Consider the following 22,566-nt stretch of genomic DNA (forward strand, 5'->3'; position numbering starts at 1 on the left):
AAAAAAACAATGAACACAAGATGTCTTAACGAAAGGGAGAATTTGAACGTAAATATCTTTACCCACGGGTATTAAAAGCATCGTCGTGAGAATGATGGTTCTCCATTGAAGAAAAAAATAAGTTAGGTTGATTTGATTACAAAGAGCACGGCTTTCTCACATAGGCCCGCATATAACGGATCGAAAGTAACTTTTTGCGGTATGCATTCCACTTGTTTGTAAGGAAATAGGGATGTGCCTTCATTCTCTCGATTTCAAACTTCATAACCTATAATAATTGATTGCTCCTTCTTATCTCTTTCTCTCTCTCTCTCTCTCTCTCTCTCTCTCTTTCTTCGGTTTTAGTTGTATTTTTCTCGATATTTACTTCGATTCTATTGTTTTACTTTTTGATTATAGTTGGGAATAAATAATATACGTGATCCGTTGAGTGAAAATAAGAAAAAATCAACATACAATCTCTTCGAATCTCTCGATGTTGCCTTACTCAATCATTTCCGCATTGATGATGCATTCGAATACATGAAAATATATATTTAAGTGTTTATTTTTATTTTTATTTTGAAACCTGATCTCTTGTTCCGATATATCGTTTGCAATTTATAAATATTTTTTTTACATTTTTGTCGAGTATTGATTATATATTAAAGAGGGAAAAGAGAAAGTAGGGGAAAGGGGAGGATTTTGAAATTGTATTATGTGACAGTAAGCCCTTCAGACAATAATTAAATTTTAGTAAAGTTACAGCGGGAAATTTGAAATAATCACCTTAGAATTTAAAACTTTTAAGTATAAAAGTTTCAACGAGTTGACGTTATTTAAAATTCTGAGAAATAAATCATCCCTTAATTTATAATTAATTGAATACAACATAGACTTTTATTATTAGCACAAATATTTGAATATTTGGTATGGTATTTCAAATCGAATCGAATAGATTTCGATACGTTCAAATTTCATGGTTTCACTTTCAAATCAATGATCGATTTAATAATTATCATGATCATCATCATTATGTGAGCTAACAATAAGTGAAAGAAAAAAAAATAAAATAATTCCTATGGATGCGATAAGAGAATGGAGAAAGAGAGAGAGAGAGAGAGAGAGAGAGAGAGAGAAAGAGAGTGAGAAAAATACGGGCTGGTTCATTCGTACACACATATCCATACATAAATATATACATACATACGTATGGTATGTGCACACGTTCAACGCTCCCAACACGAGAGGAGGGAGGTTGCCGGGCGCGTCGCGCTCGACCAATCACAGGCCGTGCAACGGAGCGAACCGCGATACTACTCGGAGCTCCTCGGCTCCCCTCGGCTAAGGCTAACTTCGCGGTGTTCGGTTCAGTCACACTTCCGCCACCGACTGGGTACGATGTCGTCATTCGTGCCTCGGCTCCGGTTCAAAGTTTCGTGTTTTTTTCAAATAATATTCGAGTGATATCGTTTCGAGTAGTGTTGTCGTCAGTGTGCATCTTTGATTACATTCCTCATTATTATCTCCTGTGAGTGCATAGTGTTTCTACGATTCTGTGTTATCAAAGGTACGAAGTGCAACCTCTGGATTATTATACATATTTAATTACAAAGATTAATCAAAAAATAAGGAATTTAAAGATTATCACTAAAAATCGAATTATTATTTAATTATTCTTTATACGTCATACGGGTAATAATGCATGAAATACGAGAATCGAGAAATTCGAATTGTTAACCGTGTATTATTTTTTATATTGTTTCTTATCATATATACCTGTCATTATTCAATCTTATTTAATTCTTATTGTCGTTGATTGATTTTTTAATTGAATTTCTTACATATTTCATATCTATAAAGTTTCCTGACGATGATTAAATGCTTGAATAATCACGGATTCAAGGCGAATTTTTCTCAACTTGTTGGTTACAAATAGAAAGGATTAAAATGTGAAATGAGATTTCAATGAGATATTGATTAACTCGGGAAATATATATCGCAGTTATATAGAATCGTAAAGGTTTGGGCTATGTGCGAGAATAGGTCAGTTCCCGTGTCCTCGTGAACGATGAAACTAGGATGCTGCGCAAACGTCGTCTCAAAATGAAATACTCCCATATATATTTCTAGTTGAATTTAAACTTTATTATTATATTTGTATATTTCGATATAATGTACATATATATACGACAAATATATAAATAAATAGAAAAATATATAAAAACTAATGATATAGGAACGTATCTTGTTTCATATATATTAGAATTTATTTTGAATTTTGTAGATGTTAGTTAAATCATTGAGAGGTTATGTTTGCTTGCTAACACTTTTCTCGATACGTTTCCATCTCTTTCTTTCTTTCTTTCTCTCTTTCTCACTTTTTATCTTTCTCTTTCTATCTAATCATCCATATGTCTATTTGTCTTTCTCTTACTTTGAGACGCGCGCATACAGTAGCAGCGCAGCTGCCGAAGAAAACTACGAAGATTGTCGAATACGCACGAGAAAGATTAAAAGGAGGGTCGTAGAAGTTGGTGATACATTGACGGGGAGATTCAACGGTTAGGTATTTTCGTCTCGGTTTCTTCCCTTTTTTTTCACTTATACTTCTGTTTCTTTCTATTTTTCTTTCTCCCTCCTCATTTTAGTAATGCACATACTCGACCTTGAGAGAAACCTCCTGGAATCTCTTCTAGATACAAAAAATATAAAAGAGATGTGTTCAGATCGAGACACTTATCTTTTCGATATTATTCGATATTTTATTATTTTCGATTAATTTTGAACTATAAAATTTATATAATATTATTAATGAATAAATGTTTGATTAACTTTTTTATTTTAATTAGATTTATTTGATCGATTTCTCTTAAATTGATTTATTTCAATAATTTCATTTTTCTTCGTTTTATTTATCCTCGAAATTAAATGCCGAGGGGTTGCGTAAAAATGGCGGGGGCGCACGTCCAAATTTTACAGTTCGTTAAGTTTCCTCGGTCTTTTCTTTTTTGTTTTTTTTTCCCCATTTCGTGTTCTTATTTTAATTTTATTTTCAAATAATAGCCTCGTGTCTTCCACTATCAGCATTCAAACGATTAGCAATGAAGCGTTACGCGACAGTTTCGAATTACGCAATATGGCTCGTGTCGGTAATGTTAGTTTAATTCCAATGAACTCGTGTTAGATTGTCGTTAATTTTTTATTCCCTTGTATAAATACATATTAATCATATTTATTATTATTGTTATTAAAAAAAAAAAAAGAATGAGAAAGAGTAAGAAAGAAAATGGGGAAAGTTATTGTTAAAATTACGTTCTAGACTCTTATCACATTTACATTAAATAATTTTATGCATATTTATAAAAATATATAACATTCCGCTAATATTAGAATTATTAATTTTCCCTTTTTATGAATACATTTGAAGAAAAGAATTTATTAAAATAGAAAACTCTTAGATATTTTATTATATTATCCAACATATTGAGGAAATAATCTAATCAGGAATTTGCAAAAAAAAAAAATACATTGAATTGTTAATACATATTTTTTTTTATTATTTTTTTATCATATAATAAAGTTAATAATACACGTTTCCTTTTCTCACTTCCTTAAATATTTGGCAGAAACAATGCAGGAACTAATAATGAATTTGCAACGAATGTAAAAAAAAAAAAAAGAAAAAAATATTTACAACATTCTAAGAAAAGTTTACTCTTATCTCTGACGTATATTGTTCGCATGTCTATCATAATTTTTATATTTTATAATTACAATAAAAAATAATTAAAAGAATTAATTTTATTAATAAGAAATGAAAGATAATAAATAATTATCTAGCAACATTAGAAATTAATCTAATCGCGTAACTTGTGGTAACTTGAAATATTAACACCAAATAAATTTCTTCTATCTGTAACATAATTTATTACTTTTTCTTTCAATGATTTATTTCAGTTAATAAAATATACGAAGAGAAAGTGTAACAAAAAAAAATCGATGATACGTAATCGTTTTAAATTGTTTTCTTTGATTTTTATTTATGAATTTTAATTGAATATAAATCGATTTTAGAAATTTAATAAATAATTTTCAGAAATAAAAAAAAACAACCAAATTCTTAGTTAATTAGTATTAGTAATTGATAGATGAATTTGTAAAGTCTCGTTGATAAAAAAGAAAAAAAAAGAAAGGGTTAATTCTATAAAAGAAAAAAAATAACGAGGTGCAGTGACACATGTTTTTATCATTGTGTGATGAAGCCTCGCTTTACTTCAAATATTGAGATATTGTATATGTGTGTGTTTGTATATGTTTGTATGTATTATACCATTAGAAAACGTAACACACTCCACTTCGCGTCAATGAACAGGCTTTCGTCCGCTCCGATTATTTAACCTAATTAACGGCCACACGGTATATGCAGCTCATTATGAGTTTTTAATTACGTCCGAGTATATTTATGATCATGTGTTGGCAATCGATTCTTTTTGTTTTTTTATGTTTTTATTTTTCCTTTTGTTTTTATTATTAATATTATTTTCGTTCTAAATTCTTAAATGTTTGTTGTGATGAAAATTTCAAAGAGAATATTTAAAAATTTATTGTTAGATATTTTATTTTTAAATTTATTTAACTTGGTGTGGTTGGTATTTAGTGTGATAATGCATATATGCAATAAAGTTATAATAAAATTAGCTTTTTTTTATTTTATTATATTGTATATAATATTATATATCATAGTTTATATACACACAGTGTTTATAAAAATTTATTATTTATATATAATAAATATTCTATATTATATATTATTTATATATAATAAAATTTATATATCTATATATATATATAATTTATATGTAATAATATATATTTATAATATTATTAAATTAATATTATATTTTAATATTATTTTATATATTTTATATATATAAATAAAATAATAAATAATGTAATAAAAAAGATGAAATTAAAAATTTCTCGAAACAAATTTGATATTTAATTAAACGTTTATCAAACTGGACGTAATTGGAACGCACACAAATCCAACATACATACATACATTAACAACACACATATATGTATATACTCGTATATATATAGAACTCTTTCTGTACTGGAAGACATGATTTTTAATGAACATTGAAAACGATCAATCTTCACCTTTCCGTTGAAAGGTGGAACTACTACCTGCTTTCGCTCTTTCCGATGTGATACATTTATTGGGACCATTTTTGGTTATAAGATACCCATCTTCAATACATATATATATATATATATATATATATATGTATACACATACATATATTATACATCAATATACTTATATAAACATATATACAAAAAAGTTGTTGGAGAAAATAAGGGAGTTATTTATTTTTTATTTTTTTTAATCGGAGAAAGGTATCCCTTCAAGGAAAATGTTTCAAGTAAAAAAGAGAAAGAGATTAATGATTCAGCTTTCGAAAACGGATGCATATTCCTCTCGATTGGAGAGGAGGGAGGAGGAAGAGGACCTCTCTTTTACAAAAGGGACCCCATCGAAATAATTCGTAACTTTCTTTTGCCAATATACTTTCACGAAAATATTTCATATTACTTTTTATTGGCTTCTTAAATTATCCCTTTAATGCATTATATATATATATATATATTGTAATTTAAAAGATAAAATTTAGATTATAGATGAAAAAGGAAAATTTATTTTACAAAATTCGAAGAAGTAAATTTTTCTTTTGAATTTCCCGCCAATACGTGGCGGGAATCGTTGTGGTAACATACGTTGTGGTAATCACAAATTTTTGTCTTACTTTTAATTATCGTCAGAGTCACGTAGATGATATCTGAATCATCCTAATCATCATCATCATCATCAATCGATGATTAATAGACGCGTGAACAATTTATATTTTTTAAGAAGAAAACAATGAACAACAATAACGGCAACAATTTTTTTCTTATCCTTTCACGAAGTTGTCACGCAACGCGTACATTAAAAAAATGAAACATAAAATAAAAGAAAAAGAAAAAAAAGAAATAATAATTATTATATTTTTAGTAATTAATAGCATCTTATAAGAATGATAGCGTTTGACTTTATCTGATAATATTGTACGAGAAATGATAAGAATTATTATCGATTTTAATGAATTAAGAAAAGAAATTTAAAAAATTTAAAAAAAAAACATATATATGTGCAAAAATTATCGTATTATTTTTCGATTATTATTTAATCAATTAAATTACAAGAATCCAATAAAATTCTATCAATTTGATGAAATTTTCTTTCTCATTTTTGTTAGTATTTAAAAAAAAAATAAATAAATATTTATTAAAAAATCAATAATAATAATTATTAAATATTTTAATAAATATTTTAATTATTATTTAATTAATATTTTAGTTATTTATTTATTAAATATTAAATAAAATATTTATTAAAAAATAAAAATTAAAGGTACACAAATTAATATCGTCCTTGTTATTATTAAAAAAAGAAAAGATATTTAAATGTTGCAATCAATGCAACACGCGTTCATAAAATTTGGAATAATTTAATATCCAAAAATAAATCAAACATTCTTTAATTAATAATAAATAAATTCTTTCACTTATTGTTTCAAGAATACATGTGCGTTTGTATTCTTCGTTTGAAGTATAACAAAAGTAATCGAACTAATTGCATAAGAAAATTCTTAGCACTTAATAAACACGAAGTCACCTGATAGAATGCATCGTGCATCGTCTTAAATGGAAAGAAAGGAAGAGGAACGTGCTAATAAAGTTTAAGAAGAACAACAAGAATGAGAAAGCCATGTTCATTCGTCTCTTTGTAATCATAGTTAAATTCAAAATTCATGCTAAACAACAAAAATTTATATTACAATCATTTATCATATTTTTTTTGTTTGTTTGTTTGTTAGAAAGTGTAACACAATTGATTCATTCTCGTATTTGAGTTATTTAACGTTTCTAATCTTACGATTAGCCTATTGACCTTGGCATTTTTTAAACGAGTGTGTACTACTACGTCATGCTTATTTTTTAACTTTATTAACTGGTAATTTGGACTGTAGAATTTTGATAAAGAAAGTTGACACATATATATATTATGATAATAAAGATATTTATATATATAGGAAAGTATAGGATATTTATTTGTATGTATTATTTGTGTGTGTTTGAGTTTAACTCATATCTAGTTTATGATATGAAATAATATTAAATGAAATATTTTTTAAAAATAATTTTATATTATATAATTTTTATAGAAAATTAAATATTTAATAATATTTAATTATTTAATTATACAATTTTTGAAAATTATTTTATAATAAATAATTTTTATAGAAAATTTAATATTTAGTAATATTTAATTTAAAATTCAATTTAAATATATTTAATTATTTAATTAACAAGTGTATTATAAAACAAAATTTAATTAATTTTAAAAATTTAATTTAAATATTTAATATTAAATTTAATATTAGATATATAAAATATAAAATAATCATAATATTTAATTAGTAAGATATATATATATATATATATATATATATATATATATATATATATATATATAATTTTTAGTTTAGAAAATAAAATATGATAAATAAAAATCTGAAATAAGAAAAAATAAGTATAGAAATTAAATAATTAGCTTCGAAATGATTTAAACGATTCTTTTTTTCTTTCTTCTTTCACCTGACGTAATTTTGATCTTACTTATTCGGAAAGAAGATGCCACGGTTATTAGATACGATCGAACGGTTCAACTAACTTCATCAACATTGTATTGTATTCACTAAATTATTCAATGAATGAGAAAGAAGTTTGTTCTCTTACAATGAGAACTGATTAATCTCTACTTTCCAACCTGTGTACATAGGCAAAAGCAATTATTTTAATTAACAATCATCAAAAGACAATAAGGAACACACTTTTGTCTCTTTGTATGTATGTATATATATATATATATATATTTTTACAGTGATTTAATAACGTTAATAATTATTATCGAACGAGTGTGTGAAAGTAGTAACAACAATTTGAAAATGTTAAAATAATTGTTTCAACGAACTAGGATGTTAAATTTTGTATTCAAAGTATTTTAAACCAAAATTCGTGACTCCCGTTTATTCGTAGTAATTAAAATTAATTATTATTATTATTATTATTATTATTTGAGTTAGATGATTTTTAATTTGTGAGAGAAAATAATATTTTGTTTCTTTCGTTTAAATTAATTTATATTATATTTATTTTATATTTATTATATTATATAATATATATTAATAAGTTAATATTAATTTAATGTAATTATAAATTTAATTTTTATTAATAATAAATTTATTAATATTATATAATATATTATATATTAATTATAATTAATTATTATAATATATTAATAGTGCGTTAATATTATATATTATATAGATTTTTAATTTAATACACGTTGCATATATTTATGTATTTTTTTTTTGTAATTATTATATATTACGGTAAATAACTTTTTAGTTATTTTCTTATTATTATTATATTATTATTATATATTTGTTCATAATTACATATAACAAATTTGTATATACACCGTATATACAAATTATGTTTCATTGAATTTGTTTGCATCGATGCAACACCAATAGTTGGGGTGAGAGGTTTTTCCTTCAGATTCTCCGTTATCATGCGTATCCTGTTAGGATCAAGGATTTGTTCTTTTTCGAATTCTCGATTCTCCGATAGAGTTCATTGAACCTAACCCAATGCTTCTTACTTTACCGGTTTTGTGATAATCTTTAGATCAAATTAAAATCTTCTATTAATTAAACCATAATTATTTATTTTAATTTTATATTAAAAAAAAGAAATAGGAAAAATTCAAATGGGGAGAAAAATATCGAATATTCTCGATTTCAAAAGACAATTAAAAAAAAACATTGCTAAAATCGTTTGATTTAAATCTAATAAACAAACAATGATAAAAATCATCCGATGGGACTGTGAATAAAAAAACCAAGTGTACTGTAAAATAATGATTAAACATTGTAAATAAAAAAAGTAATGTAAATAAAATAAAAACAACTACAACTAAACCAACAACAAAATTATTAAACGCATATTATCAGTGATATTAAATAAACAAAAATAGACATAATTTACACCCTCATCAAAAGAATAAGAAGAAGAAGAAAAAAAAACGAAGGATCAATTAAAAATCCCGATAAACGTAATAAATTGGATCATGAGGACATGAACGACACGAGTATAAGTGAATCACAAGAAAAAAAAGTGAATTTACCTGCACCATCAAATGAAAATAAAGATGGGGTGGGTGGTGGTGGTGGTGGTGGTTCAAGATGGTTTGTACCACCGATTGCCACCACCACCACTGCCGAATCAACGTTCGAGAGTCTCGCATTGGACGTTTCTTATTCGGGATTGGATATGTCGGGACATGACCTTGTTGATCATGCTACTAACAGTTATCGAGAAACTAGGGATGATAGGAGAAGGGGTAGTATCAGAAAAGATGATATACAGAAAAAAATTAATAAGATAAATGATAAAGAAGATGATTTGTTATGGGACGACATTGGTGTCGTTGAATATTTGGAAAGAAAACTTGGACCACCTGACGAAAGTACACCTGAGGAACGTGTTGAAGTTCTTAAAGAAGTTTTAGCCGAAACTGACATACACGAAGGTGACGGTGATCTATCGGATTTTCTCTTTCACGTTGCTAGGACGAAATATGGCAGGATTTACATCAGAGTTATTCGTACGCTTCTGTTAAATCGAGGTAGGATTTTTTATTGTGATTTTTATCATGCGATTTTTCTTTCAAAAAAGAAATTGGAATAATTGTTTATTTTTGTTTGTTTATAGTCTTATACAATATATTATTGTATTTATTATAAAACTCTTTCACGATGCTGGAACTACTGTGGTGTACGACGTAAACGTTAAGGGATTTAATATTTTGGAAATTTTTGAAGTTTTGTATATTTTTCTATGTAAAACAAATACAACACTTTATATTTGTGTCTAAATTAAATACGTGTGTAATTACTGCAAATTTATTTAACTAATTTAATACTGATAATTAATAGATGCTGTATATAACCGGCGCCAGTCGTGAAAGGGTTAAAGTAGGTTAAACAAAGTCTTAAAAATAAAATAATTTTAGAATTTATCTCAATTCCTATGATTAAAATTCTACACAATTAAATGGAATGATAAAAAAAAAGGTATTCGTTTGAAATTAATTTAAATTTTTTTTTAAATCTTAATCGACATTTCGTGTTAGGATGATATTTGAACAAACTCGTTTATATTTAACTCGAGTGAATGAGACGTCAATGAATCGTAATAAATAGTAAGATAAATAAAAGAAGAAGAAAAAAAAGGAAAGACAAGTTGGAGAAAGATTTTAGCTTAGGTATAGCAAATGGTAAAATAAATGTTTTCGATTTTCTCTTACGATTATGTTAAGGTGGTAATTCTGTGCTCATCTAACCGTGTAATTGTAACTTGCACTACGTCGTCTCGCTGAGTGACGAAACAACGCGTATTATTTGTCTCTGTCTCAATTATTTTCCTTAAATTTTATCAATCTTTTTTTTTTACACATCCCTACACACACACATACACTACACACGCGTGTAATAATTGTTATGCATATTATTACTTTATTATTTTGCATATTACGAATACTTCTGGGTTTTTGTGTCGTCATAAATTGAAATTTCGTTCGTATGGAAATTTGCAATAATTCATTTCATATGAATAAACAATATTACTAGTATTTTTCCATAGTGTACTGTGTTCAGTCGTTTATGATTTCCCCTGAAATTTTATGATACGACGAATGGGTTGCGTGACATTGAAGAATATTCATGTATATAAAGTAATTACATCCTTGTTGTTTTTTCGTATGAACACTTTGAGACAAAAATTTCTAAATTACGCTTTTTTTTTTGTACACCTGTCACGTACAAACACACACACACACACCTTCGTATAAAATATATTCGGGAGAATTATAAGAAGATTTTTATCGTTCGACCTTGAACTCGAATGTCTTATAATCAATATTGAAACTACGATTAGATTCATGAATTACTATCGTAAATCGAAAATCTTGATTTTTTTATCATTTTTGTTCTATTTGATTGATTATTTTTTGTACAATTGTGTTTTTACAAGATGGCGGAATGGTGGATGTTCATTTTCAATTCTCGTAGATAATTTAAAAGTATTAGAAACTTTTTTCATCTCGTAATCTTCTTTCGACAATTCAAAAAATTTGTCTTATAATTGTCAGATTGTTGCACGGCAAATTTTGTCGTAAGAAGAAGATTGTAACAGTATTTCTCATAATAATATCGACGAAAGAAACTACCGTTCGCCATTATTCCCATTGCCTCATTCAATCCGACTTTATAATATTTCCTGTAAGCTTGAGAAATCTTTTTTTTTTATTATTATTCTTTCGGATCTTCCAAGTAAACATTTTCTCTGTTTATTTCTTTCTTACTTTCCTTCGCTTTTCATTCTTTCAATATCTTTTTATTCTATTTCTAAAAGAATGAATTTCCCGCAATTATTTTTTTGCTATTACAATTTAACGAAGTTCAACTCCCGTTAATCCAATCACGTTGATTCTCTCATCTTTTTCAACGAATCGTATTTGCACACACACAAGCTTTAATCGTTGTCATTAATTTTTTTTCTTCTTCTTCTTCTTCTTCTTCTTCTTCTTCCTCTTATTCTTCTTCCTCTTATTCTTCTTCCTCTTTTACAATATTCTACTATATAATTGTTTTCTGTACGGAATACATTTATTCATATATATTTCTTACGTAAAAAAAAAAATTTCTTCTTTATTTTACAAGAAAATAATAAATCAATTTCTCACACACCATTTTTCTAATGTTTATTGTAAGTAGATAGATAGTGTCAATAAACGCGCGTCATTGCTCGCGTTCTTTTAACGTTTACATGATCGATATCGATTGCTATGCCAAGTTTTTTTACGTGTGTATCGACTTGAAAGAAAGAAAATATAGACATAATAATAATAATCATAATGTTTTGTTAAAATTAGAAAAGAGGCTTTTAGGGACAATGAACTGATATGATCGATTCAGAATACAAATTTAAATTCTTTTCCCGCCACAATTTCGCGAAGTCAAAATAACATCTTATCGAGTTATAATTAAATAATTATTTTGTTATAAAAATAAAAAGATTGTATAGTATTTTTATAATAATAATAATAATAATAATCATCATCATCATCGTTAAAAATCATACTATCTTTGTTACAAAAGATCTAAATTTAAACACGCCAAGTTGTATAAATACGAAAATATTCTTAGATTAGTTAGAGAATAAGAAGAAGGAAACGAAGAAAATAAAATAGAAAAGAATTCTTTATTTCATCGATACCAAAATAGCTGGCACATATAAATCAAAGTTCTTTTTTTTTTTTTTATCGCTGGTTAGTATAATATATCCGATCTATTTTCATGTATGCGATTCTCATTCATAACAAAATGTCAGGGAACAGCTTGAACGTTGAATGGATCGATGCGCGTGGTGTTGGGTTGGCATACATGCAATAGGTCATAAAGTTGTATATTCTCTTTAAGCCCTTTAAGATCGACCTGTGAACGCCCTTTCAAGAGAAGGAAGAAGAAAAAAAACCAATAAAATTATTTTTATAATACCCAACTCTCAGACCAGTAAAGTGTGTTTAAAATAAACAAATTTTTTTCTCTCTTTTTTCTTTTTTTTATAAAAAACGTAAAATAAACTATCGAACGTTTAGAAAAGAAAGAGAAAGAGGGTGAAAAAACAGGTAGGAGGAAAAAGATGGGATGTTTTTGTTCGGTCGGTAAAATATCGGCCTGTCGGTAAAGAAAAGTAACGACATCTGCCGTGAGAAAGGTGTAACCTTAAAAGAAGAACTTAAAGGAGGGATACATTGAAAGGCAACATGGCGGATTGATCCAGTCGTTGAACGTCTCGGACTACGTTCTGATGTGAGCTCTTTCAACAGTGATCATTTTCAGTTAACGCAGTATCGTGTTATTGAAAAAAAAAAGCTTAGTTTTTATCGTAAACTCAAAAGAAATAAACGTCATTGACAAAAAAGATCGATTAAAACTATTTTGAAGGTTATTGCAGTGTTTTTCAAGAATGTCTATTTTTTTTAATCTTCAGTGCGATATCCTCAAAGGTTGATATATATACATATATATATATATATAAATATATATATAATACACGCGATTAAGGATCGCTTTTTGAACGAATACTTCATTATTGAATGGTAAATATATATACATATTTTTTTCATTATTATTTTTATTATTTTTATATCCATAGTTTAAATATTTATATGTGTAATGCGTGTTGCACCGGCTCGCAATAATTTGGTCACATCGGGTGTCATTGTCATCGTTGATTGGTCAGTGAGTAGTATAAGATTGACACTGATTGGTCGAATTTATTGATAGTTTTTGTATTAAAAGTAATATTACAACCCCTCATGAAATCGCGGGATTGAAATTGTCACCCCCCTCCCCCAGTTTCCAAATTCGCGCGCATTATTTGAATGACTGTACTTAATAATAAATCATTTTTACTGTCGTCTTCTTATGCTTTTTTTTTCGCGCGTTTTTTAAAAACTGCATTTGAAAAGTACATTAATTAGAATTAATTCGTTTGATCTTCAGACAGTAGAGATAATACTAACAACGTCAATTTAACGATGATGCGCTTTGCATATTTCGTATGAGTCATTTATGAGTGTATTCGTAGAGTATGATGATAAAAATTTTAATATATTCCTATATTAATCTTCTATTTAATAATTTTGTATTTCTGTTTTACGCAACTAGTTAAAACGTTATAGAGAGAAAATAACGAAACGATAAGAAATCAAGGCCAATAGACAAACAAAAAGTGCATATCGTAAGAAATGTTGTTCTTCATACTTTTGCAAGATTTAACTAACTCAATTATATTTTTAATTAATACGTTTGATTATTTATATTCACAGGTACGTACAATTTATAGTCGATGAATTTCACAAACGAGACAATAAAAAAAAGGATACGACAAAAGTAGTAGAATCAATCGAACGTGAAGAAATATAAAAGAAAATGCACAATTTAGTGTACTTGACCGTGAGGTGGTGGTTATATTACAATAAAACAAAAAAAAACGTTTCTTGACGATCCTTGACATCGTTGTTGCACATTGTTTTGCGAGTATTATATGAAATATAGTACATATTTTGTAAGTGTCCTGTCTATTTGTGTGCATATACATAAAAACTTAAAAATAGTAAATGTATGTATATATGTGTGTGCACAACGAATGACGATCTGTTTTGAAGGCAACGAACGAGGCTAAAAAGTTGAAATGTTTTTTGGTTTTCTTTTTAAGTTTTGTTTTATTCATACTGCGGAGTCCAAGAACGTGACAAATAACCTTTAACATCTTTTTTCTTTCTCTCTTTTTTATATGTCTGTCAATATAATAAATTATTATTCAGTCTGATAGAGATATACGTAAAAAAAAAAGTTTACAAGATTATCGATAAAGATCATTTATGTATATGTATGTGTATGTTATGTATATACTCGTATAGTTTGGTTAGTGTGTAAAAAGGACCAGTTTTTTTTTAATCAGACTGATTCTTTTTTTTTTTTTTTTGCAATGTTTTTAATACCTAGACTATTTATAATACGAAAAAGGCTTCATGGATTTCATATTATCAGTTTGGTTGGTGGTGCAAAGTCTTATGCAAGACTCGAGCTTACTACCCTCTCTTGAAGAAAATCAATAATTACCTTTATCGTCTGTACCTTTGTTTTCTTTTGGGATACTTTTATCATATATGCATATGATACATATATGCATAGCTTAATAATCTCATAAATTTCCTATATAGTTTTCTATAATACAAAAATAGTATAACTAAAAATTATTATATTTATTTTTTATCATATTGTTAACCAAAATTACAACATACACATTTAAAGCCACATATTTACATAAGTTTTTGTTTAAACAAAAATACGTCATAAAAAGAAATTTTCTAATTAAATAATTTTTATTATATATTTAATTTTGTAATATTTTTTTTAATTTGAAATAATATAAAAAAAAATACATACATTTGTATTAATTTGTTAATTACATATGTTACATATTTTTCTCTTTGTAACTACAGTTCATAAATGTATTTCATTTGACCATGTTTTTAAACTTGAATCACTTTCGTAATTTAATGGTATTGTTTTAACAAGTTTATTAATTAAAAAAGAAAACTAAAAATCATCAAAGTAAACTAGAAAATCGTTTAAGAAAAAAACAACATCTATTTATTTATGATTGAATCTTATTTATGATCGTTGATCAAAAACCGTTAATTTTGCGAATAAATTGCATCAGTTCTTACATTGCATACGATATCGATCGTCTAAAAAGTATATATGCATATATATATATATATATAGTTATATGATATCATGTTGGTATATCACTCCACACGGAAGTAAAAGTAATTTGAATCTGTAATCACGTGAAATAGGGTCATTCGTATTACGTCAAGACTTTTAGATAATTGTTATTTAATTAAAAATTCAGATAAGAGAGAAAGACAAAAGATGGAGTATAAAAATAAACCAAAAGAGATTTCTATATAAAAGTAATAACTGTGAGAGAAAGAAGAAATTGTTCGAATATTGAAATTCAATATCGTCATAATCAGATCGTGAATGATACTCGCAACAACATTTCCCATGATACATAAAATAATAAATACTAATATATATATCTGTGTCGTTAACATTAACTCGGTTTAAGTTTACAATCCGATGCAACACGCATATTCTATTACATTTATGATTATTTATAATAAACCTTTATATGCTCGGTTACTTCGAGCAATCAACGTTATTATTATTTATCAAATTGATAAAGAAAATATTCAATATATTATTGATATTAAACAATTTCAAAAAAGAATAATAAGACAATATCTATAATTAATTAATTTGATCAAAGTTAGAAGATTGAATTATCAAATTAATTGACCAATTATTAAATAATTATATATATAAAAACCTAATAATTATACTATAAAATATATATATGTTAAAAAGTATAATTATTTTTCTAATAAAAAATCAAATTGATCAATAGCAATATACAAATAAATGTTAGATTAATGTAACTAATATGGGGTTGGTGGAATTGGGTAATGAAATGGTGGTTATGGGGGTAGTTTTTGGTGTTGGAGTTGGTCCGTGTAGGACCTCTTTTGGTGTACCCTGGAGGACGAAGAATCAGAAAAGCAAAACTGGAGTGCCAAGGTGGAGGAAATCGAGGAGGAAGCAACCTCTTCGAATCTTCCTCATCCTCAACCTCATCCTCATCCTCATCCTCATCTTCATCTTCATCATCGTCATCCTCATCATTACCAATCACAGTATCATCAACAACCACAGCAACAGGAAGAGGAAGAAGAATCCCAGGATGATGATCCTTACGAATACGACGAGGACATCAGACCTTCAACTTCATCAGTTTCATCGGAATTTGATTCAACTTCGGATAATTATGAAAACGAAGTGGCTAGGGTACTTCGTCTCGAGACATATTATTCGCAAACTGGTTCAGTACCTACCGACGTACCAACAACTAGAATCAGCGCGCCCTGCTGGGACTGCAAAAGTTGTTTCGAAGGGACGCCATTGTTTCTACTTGGTTCGCCAACCGACACACCCTGCACTTGCATATCCTGTCAGTACTATAATTATCCTATCAAAAGAAAAACACATTATTCTTCTATCCATCCAATTATATACATACACATATTTATATTTTATCCAAAAAATGATTCAAAGAAAAAGAAAACATGAAATCGATAAACTGTTAATATTTTTCTTTGACGTGACCAGATGAGTTTTCTTCTTCATCATCATCATCTTCTTCTTCTTCTTATTTCTTCTTGTAAGATCTTTCTTGTCACACATTAATTCACGTGACTTAAAGTTTGTATGAATAATTGTATGTTTGTAAATCAAAGAGAGTGTATTCTTTGCTTTTTTTTCTTTTTCTTTTTCTTTTGTAAAGAATACGTAATCATGTTTGATTCATATTTTCATTCGTCCTGTTTTTAGTTTTATTCTTTTTCTTTCCTTATTTATATAGTACTAAAACCAATACTTGCATAAGACTTATTACTAAGAAGAAGATAACGATAAAATTGACATGATCACAGGTGTAGTAGTAGTAGTAGTAGTAGTAATAGGTGTAACATTGTGTTGTCAATGTGTCCTTGAGGTGTTCTCTCTTTCTTTTATATTTTGTCATTCTCACGAGAGTACCACAAATTTTCCTTATTCTTATTGCGTTCGTCACGAGAACAACTTCAGATTTACATTGAAACGTTATTCGTCATAAAGTTAATAATAAATTATATACGATTTTTATATTACACGTTGAACAAAAAAAAATAGCAAATAAAAGAAGACATTTAAATAATTTCATTAGAAAATAGTAGAATTGTATTTTTACTTATCAACTTGAAATTACTAACTAATTATATTCTCACTTTTAAAAATTAATATTTATTTTATAAATTATGAATAATATTTTTTTTTTTTTACAAAACAATTGGTATATTACATGAACAATTAATATAATTATATAATTATAAATTATATATCGCGTTATTTATTTTATCTTAAATATCTCGTCAAATGACAAAATGTAAGAAGATCGTAAAGTTGTTTATATTACCTTCATTTACACCTGTAATCAAATGAAAACTCGTCTGCGTTCTTGTCTATGCTAACAATCCTAATCGTTATCACACGTAACATCGATGCTTCTCTTTTTTTAGTTTTTTTTTTTTTTTTTTTGTTGGAAATATAAGAACATTTGATGCACGTACACACACACACACATACATATATACAAGCATGCTTGTTATATTTTTCAGCACGTGTCACTGTAAATGTAACCAAATGCTTTAATATGCACTACGATTCACTATTGCAATTTATTCACTTTTGTCTTCTTTTTTTGTTTGTTTTTTTTTTTTTTTTTAATAAATTATATTATAATTATTTATTATAGGTTTATGCTAGCAATTGCGATAATATTGTAAAAAAATAGAAATAACTTCTTTTTTTCTTGATTTATCTTATATTATAAATTATTTTAATGCATAAAACATAATGAATATTTTTACAATTACTGTATATATTTATTATATATACATGATGTTTCTCCTAATGTTACTTTAATGAATAATTGCAGTTGCATAAAATTGTTAGAAGAACACAGAACAGAAATATTATGCAACATCGTTAAAATTTTATTGGTAAAAATGTTCTCTCTCATATAAACTAAAAAAAAAAAAAAAAAAAAATGAACGTGCGGTTAACTTATACAATTTTGTCTCAAGTAAATAATGTTAATAAGGAAAATCTGTCATACAATATTTTCAAGTAAGAATAAAAAAAGAAAAATATATAAGATAAACATAATTGGTTTGTCAATGGTTGAGATGGTTATAAGCGTTTTGCGTGTGTGTGTCTATTTAAAACCGATTCGTGCATTGTTCTTTGAGATTATTTTCGATCATAGTCGCAAGAATGTGGGCCCGTCAGAAGTATGAATCATTCTTCACCCCTTACTTGGAATATTCACATGGATTCCAATCCTATTAGATTAGTCGTATCACGAAACTGGTTCTGGTGACAAAATGAGAAAAAGTAAATAACTACATTTTAACCGGTTTTCAATGTCTTTCAGATAATCTTTTTAAACACGTTATTGTAGCAACATAAATTTATGGGACTAATATAAATCAAACATTATTAATTAATTAGTAATCATTTTACAATAATAATAATAATAATAATAGTAGTAGGAGGAAAAATATCAGAAACTAGTTTTCAATGACCATCTTATGGCCACAGTCCAATTTCTTTTTTTAGAAACTGAATCTCTGTTGTAAGAGTTGGAATTTAAACAAGGTTATCCACTTTCTCATAAAAACCGAAAAAAGTGAAGTTTCAAAAACATAAAAACAATTTTTATTCCGTCCTCCCAATAGTTTTACGTATCAAATTTTGTTTGAATCAATTTAGTTCTAGAATTTAGTTAATAAAAAAAAAAAAAAAAAATCTTTCTACTCAAAAACACACAGACACACGTGTTTAACATGTTGATTATACTAACGAGTTCTCAACACGTGTTTATACATTCTCCCGGTTACTATGACGCCTATGTAGAAGAAGATGATGATGCGTCTGCGCCAATACCTCGGCTTACAGTTTCCCTTTGGATCGATAAGATGCAAGAGAGTAGTTTATTCAGATATGTTGCCGCCGGTAGTAGAATTGTGGTGCTGATATTATATTAGTAAACTTAATTGAAAAAACCCTGGAATACACATAACACACAAATCTACAACAACAACGTCTTAGGGGTGGGGTTTGGTTGTTTGGTTGGTTTCGTGCATTCACCTAAGCGTGTCTTTCAACTCTCTTTACACCATCTCACATTTCTCGTCCAGTTAGTTTTGGATTACTATACTATAAACACACGCTATCCGTCCTACAAGTTTCAAATTTTCTTTTGAGAAAGGAACGACGAACCTAGAACCTAGATGTGTTCAGTTACACAATACCACAAACGCTTGAAGAGATTTGTTCAGACCTAACCGAATGGTCAGATGATTTATGGATCACATTTTTACCTGTTTGAAATATTCATTAACCTTTTGGTCTCTTTTATAACGAGTAAACTTTTTCCTAAGTGTTATTACTTATGCTGATAAGTTGTTTGTGAACAAGGGACAATGTAAATATTGGACGATCAAACGACGAGTGGTGGGGTGGGGATCTATGTTTACATGGACAGTCTGTGAAGATTCGATTTAAAAGTTCATTTGTTGAATGTTTTATCGTGATAAATAATTAATATACATTTTTTAATTATCAACAACATGTTGTCTCGTACTTTAAGCGTATTTTCTATGAGAAGTAGAAAATCATCTTCTTCTTCTTCGATTACTAATAATACCGAGGATGATAATCAAGGTATATTTTAAAAGCAAACAATAATACATTTTTTGAAAGAAATTAATCATTGTAATAAATATTATAGGTTTCGATTTATTCTTATGATCAAAGGTTGATAATTTATAAATGGTATATACATGTTAAATTGCTTAATGACCCATTTGCTATACTTGATATTAATAGTTAGGTATAATCGACTTTTTTTTTTCTTTGATCACACGTGCAATGAACGAGAACAAATTTATACGTCACGTATATTTATTCCGTAAAAGTGCATCTGCAAAAAGTGTAGGAATTCTGTACGTTTTAACTTTGAATATAAAAATTATTTGTTGTTTGTTATTTTTTATATTTACTTTTTAATTTTGTTGGTCAACTGTCAGTGCAACATCTCGTGAAATCTTAAATATCACAGTAGATTTACATCTTAAATATCACATCCAATTATTGTTTCAGCCTCTTCGCATTTTTAATAAAAAATTGATTTTATTTTCTGCAAACTTTGTTGTTTTATTTATTTTTGTCAATGTACACAATATTCTAATATTGAATATTATTCGTTTAACACGTTCCTATTTAATTTTATACATAAACATAAACATTTGATTTTAATTTTTATAATAAATATTTGCATCAAAGTCGAATAAAATTATTATTATTGTTTTAGTTCTATGCAGCGACCGTGTGAGCCAAATGACCAAGACCTATAATGACATTGAGGCAGTTACAAGGCTTCTGGAAGAAGTAAGATTAAAACAAGAAAATAATGATTTTGAATTTAACCAATTAATAATATGATCGAGTAGTATACTTCATCTTATAGAAAAAAAGTATTTAACATTTGTTAATTTATTCAGTAAAAAGTTGAAAAAAAATGAAACTTATTGAAACAATGATATAAAATATTACCTTTTTAATCCATAACGATCACAGATTAATTGTTTAATAATATTAACATACTCAAACAAATGAAAAGTATCATATATTGTTGTTAACAATTATTATTATTTTTTTTTTTGTAGAAAGAAAAAGATTTGGAATTGACGGCACGCATTGGTAAAGAACTGCTGACGCACAATCAAAAACTTGAGAGTACTGTTAACGCCCTAGAATCAGATTTGAAAGAGGCAAACGAAAAGATCACACAATTGAATCATGAATTATACAAGAAAACCGAACTCATTCAAATTCTCACAAACGACGTTGACGAGTCGAGCTCCGAAAGTGGTACACCAACTGGTTTACGTGGTATCAATTTGGACATGATGCAAAGGAAAATAAGTACGTTAGAAGATGAGAACAAACAATTGCGTAATGAATTTTCCAAATTGATAAGCGAGACCAACGATACCGAGGAACAAGAGGCCCGCCTTGTAAAAGACATTGCTTCTCAACTCGGTTAGTTTTAATTATATTATTTTAATTGAAACGTTTTATGTTTAATTGTAATTTATTGAAATGAAAATAATCTCATCAAATGTAATAGCAAATGCCAATATGGAGGTGGACGATATGGCAGATGAACTTGGTCGACAAAAAGAAGAAAATAGGTTACAGCATGAACAAATAATTAGCCTGACTGCTAAATTAGCTGAAACTGAGCTCAGGTTAGCTCAACTCTTGGCCGAGCATGATGAGGTCGGTGCGACTCTAGTCATTACCAGAGATAATCAGAACACCCTTGCTAGTGAACTTGCGGAATTTAAAGAACGATATGCCGAGGTAATTTATATATTTATCATCATATTATTCGAATACACTAGCTGCACACCTTTAACCAGTAATCAAAGCACAATAGTACTTTAGAAAAAAAAAGGAATTTCAAATTTAACTAAATTTCATGAATTATTTTTCTATTTTCGTTTTTTGTAGGTTGTTAATCTACTATCTGAAACGCAAGAACAGTTGCGTAAACAAAGAAAACGTGGAATGCCAACCGTAAGAGGTGGATCACTGTTTCCTTCGATGGGTGCTGCACCACAACCAGACTCGATAGCTTCGGAATTGGAATCTTCTCTATATTCGGAATTGAGTCTTGATTCTGGCATCATTACCGATCGAACGTAAGTTAAAATGTCATCGTCATTCTTAGATACTTTCATACATGATTTAACGATGACAATTTGTTTTCTTTATTTAGGCCAACCTATAAGAAAGTATTCGAAACGGTTCGTTGTGCTTCACGAGCGTCCTACTCTAGTGCAGATATGAATCAATTTCCTCGTATAGGTTCTATGACAACATCAACATTATCTAGCGGTTCGATGGGTCCACGTATGAGTTCTACTCAAGTTAAATCTAATGTATCTTTTGGTTTTCCAAGTTTCGATTCTACCGGTCACAGCGAGAGCGAAGGTTCCCTTTTCACTGAATTTGATGATTATCCGTATGTATTCGTACAATCCGTATATACGTACAAAATAATCTATAAGAAAATGATTTGTAATAAATGTTTATTATATTTGTC

The 22,566-nt window shown here is 27.6% G+C and overlaps 2 protein-coding genes across 6 annotated transcripts in view; both read left to right on the forward strand.

The window, feature by feature from the left end:
- The window catches only part of milt (trafficking kinesin-binding protein milt), a 48,935-nt gene that overhangs the window by 20,085 nt on the left and 6,284 nt on the right, over nucleotides 1–22,566 (forward strand). For 2 of the 5 annotated variants that reach the window (XM_015321961.2, XM_089172212.1), the window contains exons 4-8: nucleotides 20,767–20,843; nucleotides 21,122–21,497; nucleotides 21,586–21,821; nucleotides 21,972–22,162; nucleotides 22,240–22,485. In XM_015321961.2, the coding sequence (XP_015177447.1) occupies nucleotides 20,793–20,843; nucleotides 21,122–21,497; nucleotides 21,586–21,821; nucleotides 21,972–22,162; nucleotides 22,240–22,485 (1,100 nt within the window). In that variant the 5' untranslated portion in view covers nucleotides 20,767–20,792. Of the gene's footprint in view, nucleotides 1–12,985; nucleotides 13,319–16,331; nucleotides 16,804–18,438; nucleotides 20,118–20,766; nucleotides 20,844–21,121; nucleotides 21,498–21,585; nucleotides 21,822–21,971; nucleotides 22,163–22,239; nucleotides 22,486–22,566 lie in introns of those variants that run through there. The other 3 variants (XM_015321958.2, XM_015321960.2, XM_015321957.2) reach the window with 3 other exon arrangements.
- On the forward strand, nucleotides 1,077–10,748 carry LOC107066897 (uncharacterized). Its single transcript, XM_089172259.1, has 3 exons — nucleotides 1,077–1,549; nucleotides 8,847–9,781; nucleotides 9,868–10,748. Exons 2-3 carry the CDS (start codon nucleotides 9,232–9,234, stop codon nucleotides 9,897–9,899), a joined length of 582 nt encoding a protein of 193 aa, XP_089028385.1. The 5' UTR covers nucleotides 1,077–1,549; nucleotides 8,847–9,231; the 3' UTR covers nucleotides 9,900–10,748.

The sequence above is a fragment of the Polistes dominula genome, unplaced genomic scaffold (genome assembly GCF_049000335.1).
Source record: "Polistes dominula isolate Pdom_NZ unplaced genomic scaffold, Pdom_raw_medaka contig_28, whole genome shotgun sequence".
In the NCBI taxonomy this organism is placed as follows: Eukaryota; Metazoa; Arthropoda; class Insecta; order Hymenoptera; family Vespidae; genus Polistes; species Polistes dominula.

Excerpts from the sequence above, each read along its gene's own strand:
- LOC107066897 (XM_089172259.1), top strand. The coding sequence starts at position 9,232 with ATGAACGACACGAGTATAAGTGAATCACAAGAAAAAAAAGTGAATTTA. Across the intron at positions 9,782-9,867 it reads TACGCTTCTGTTAAATCGAG|TCTTATACAATATATTATTG; the intron begins GTAGGATTTTTT and ends GTTTGTTTATAG.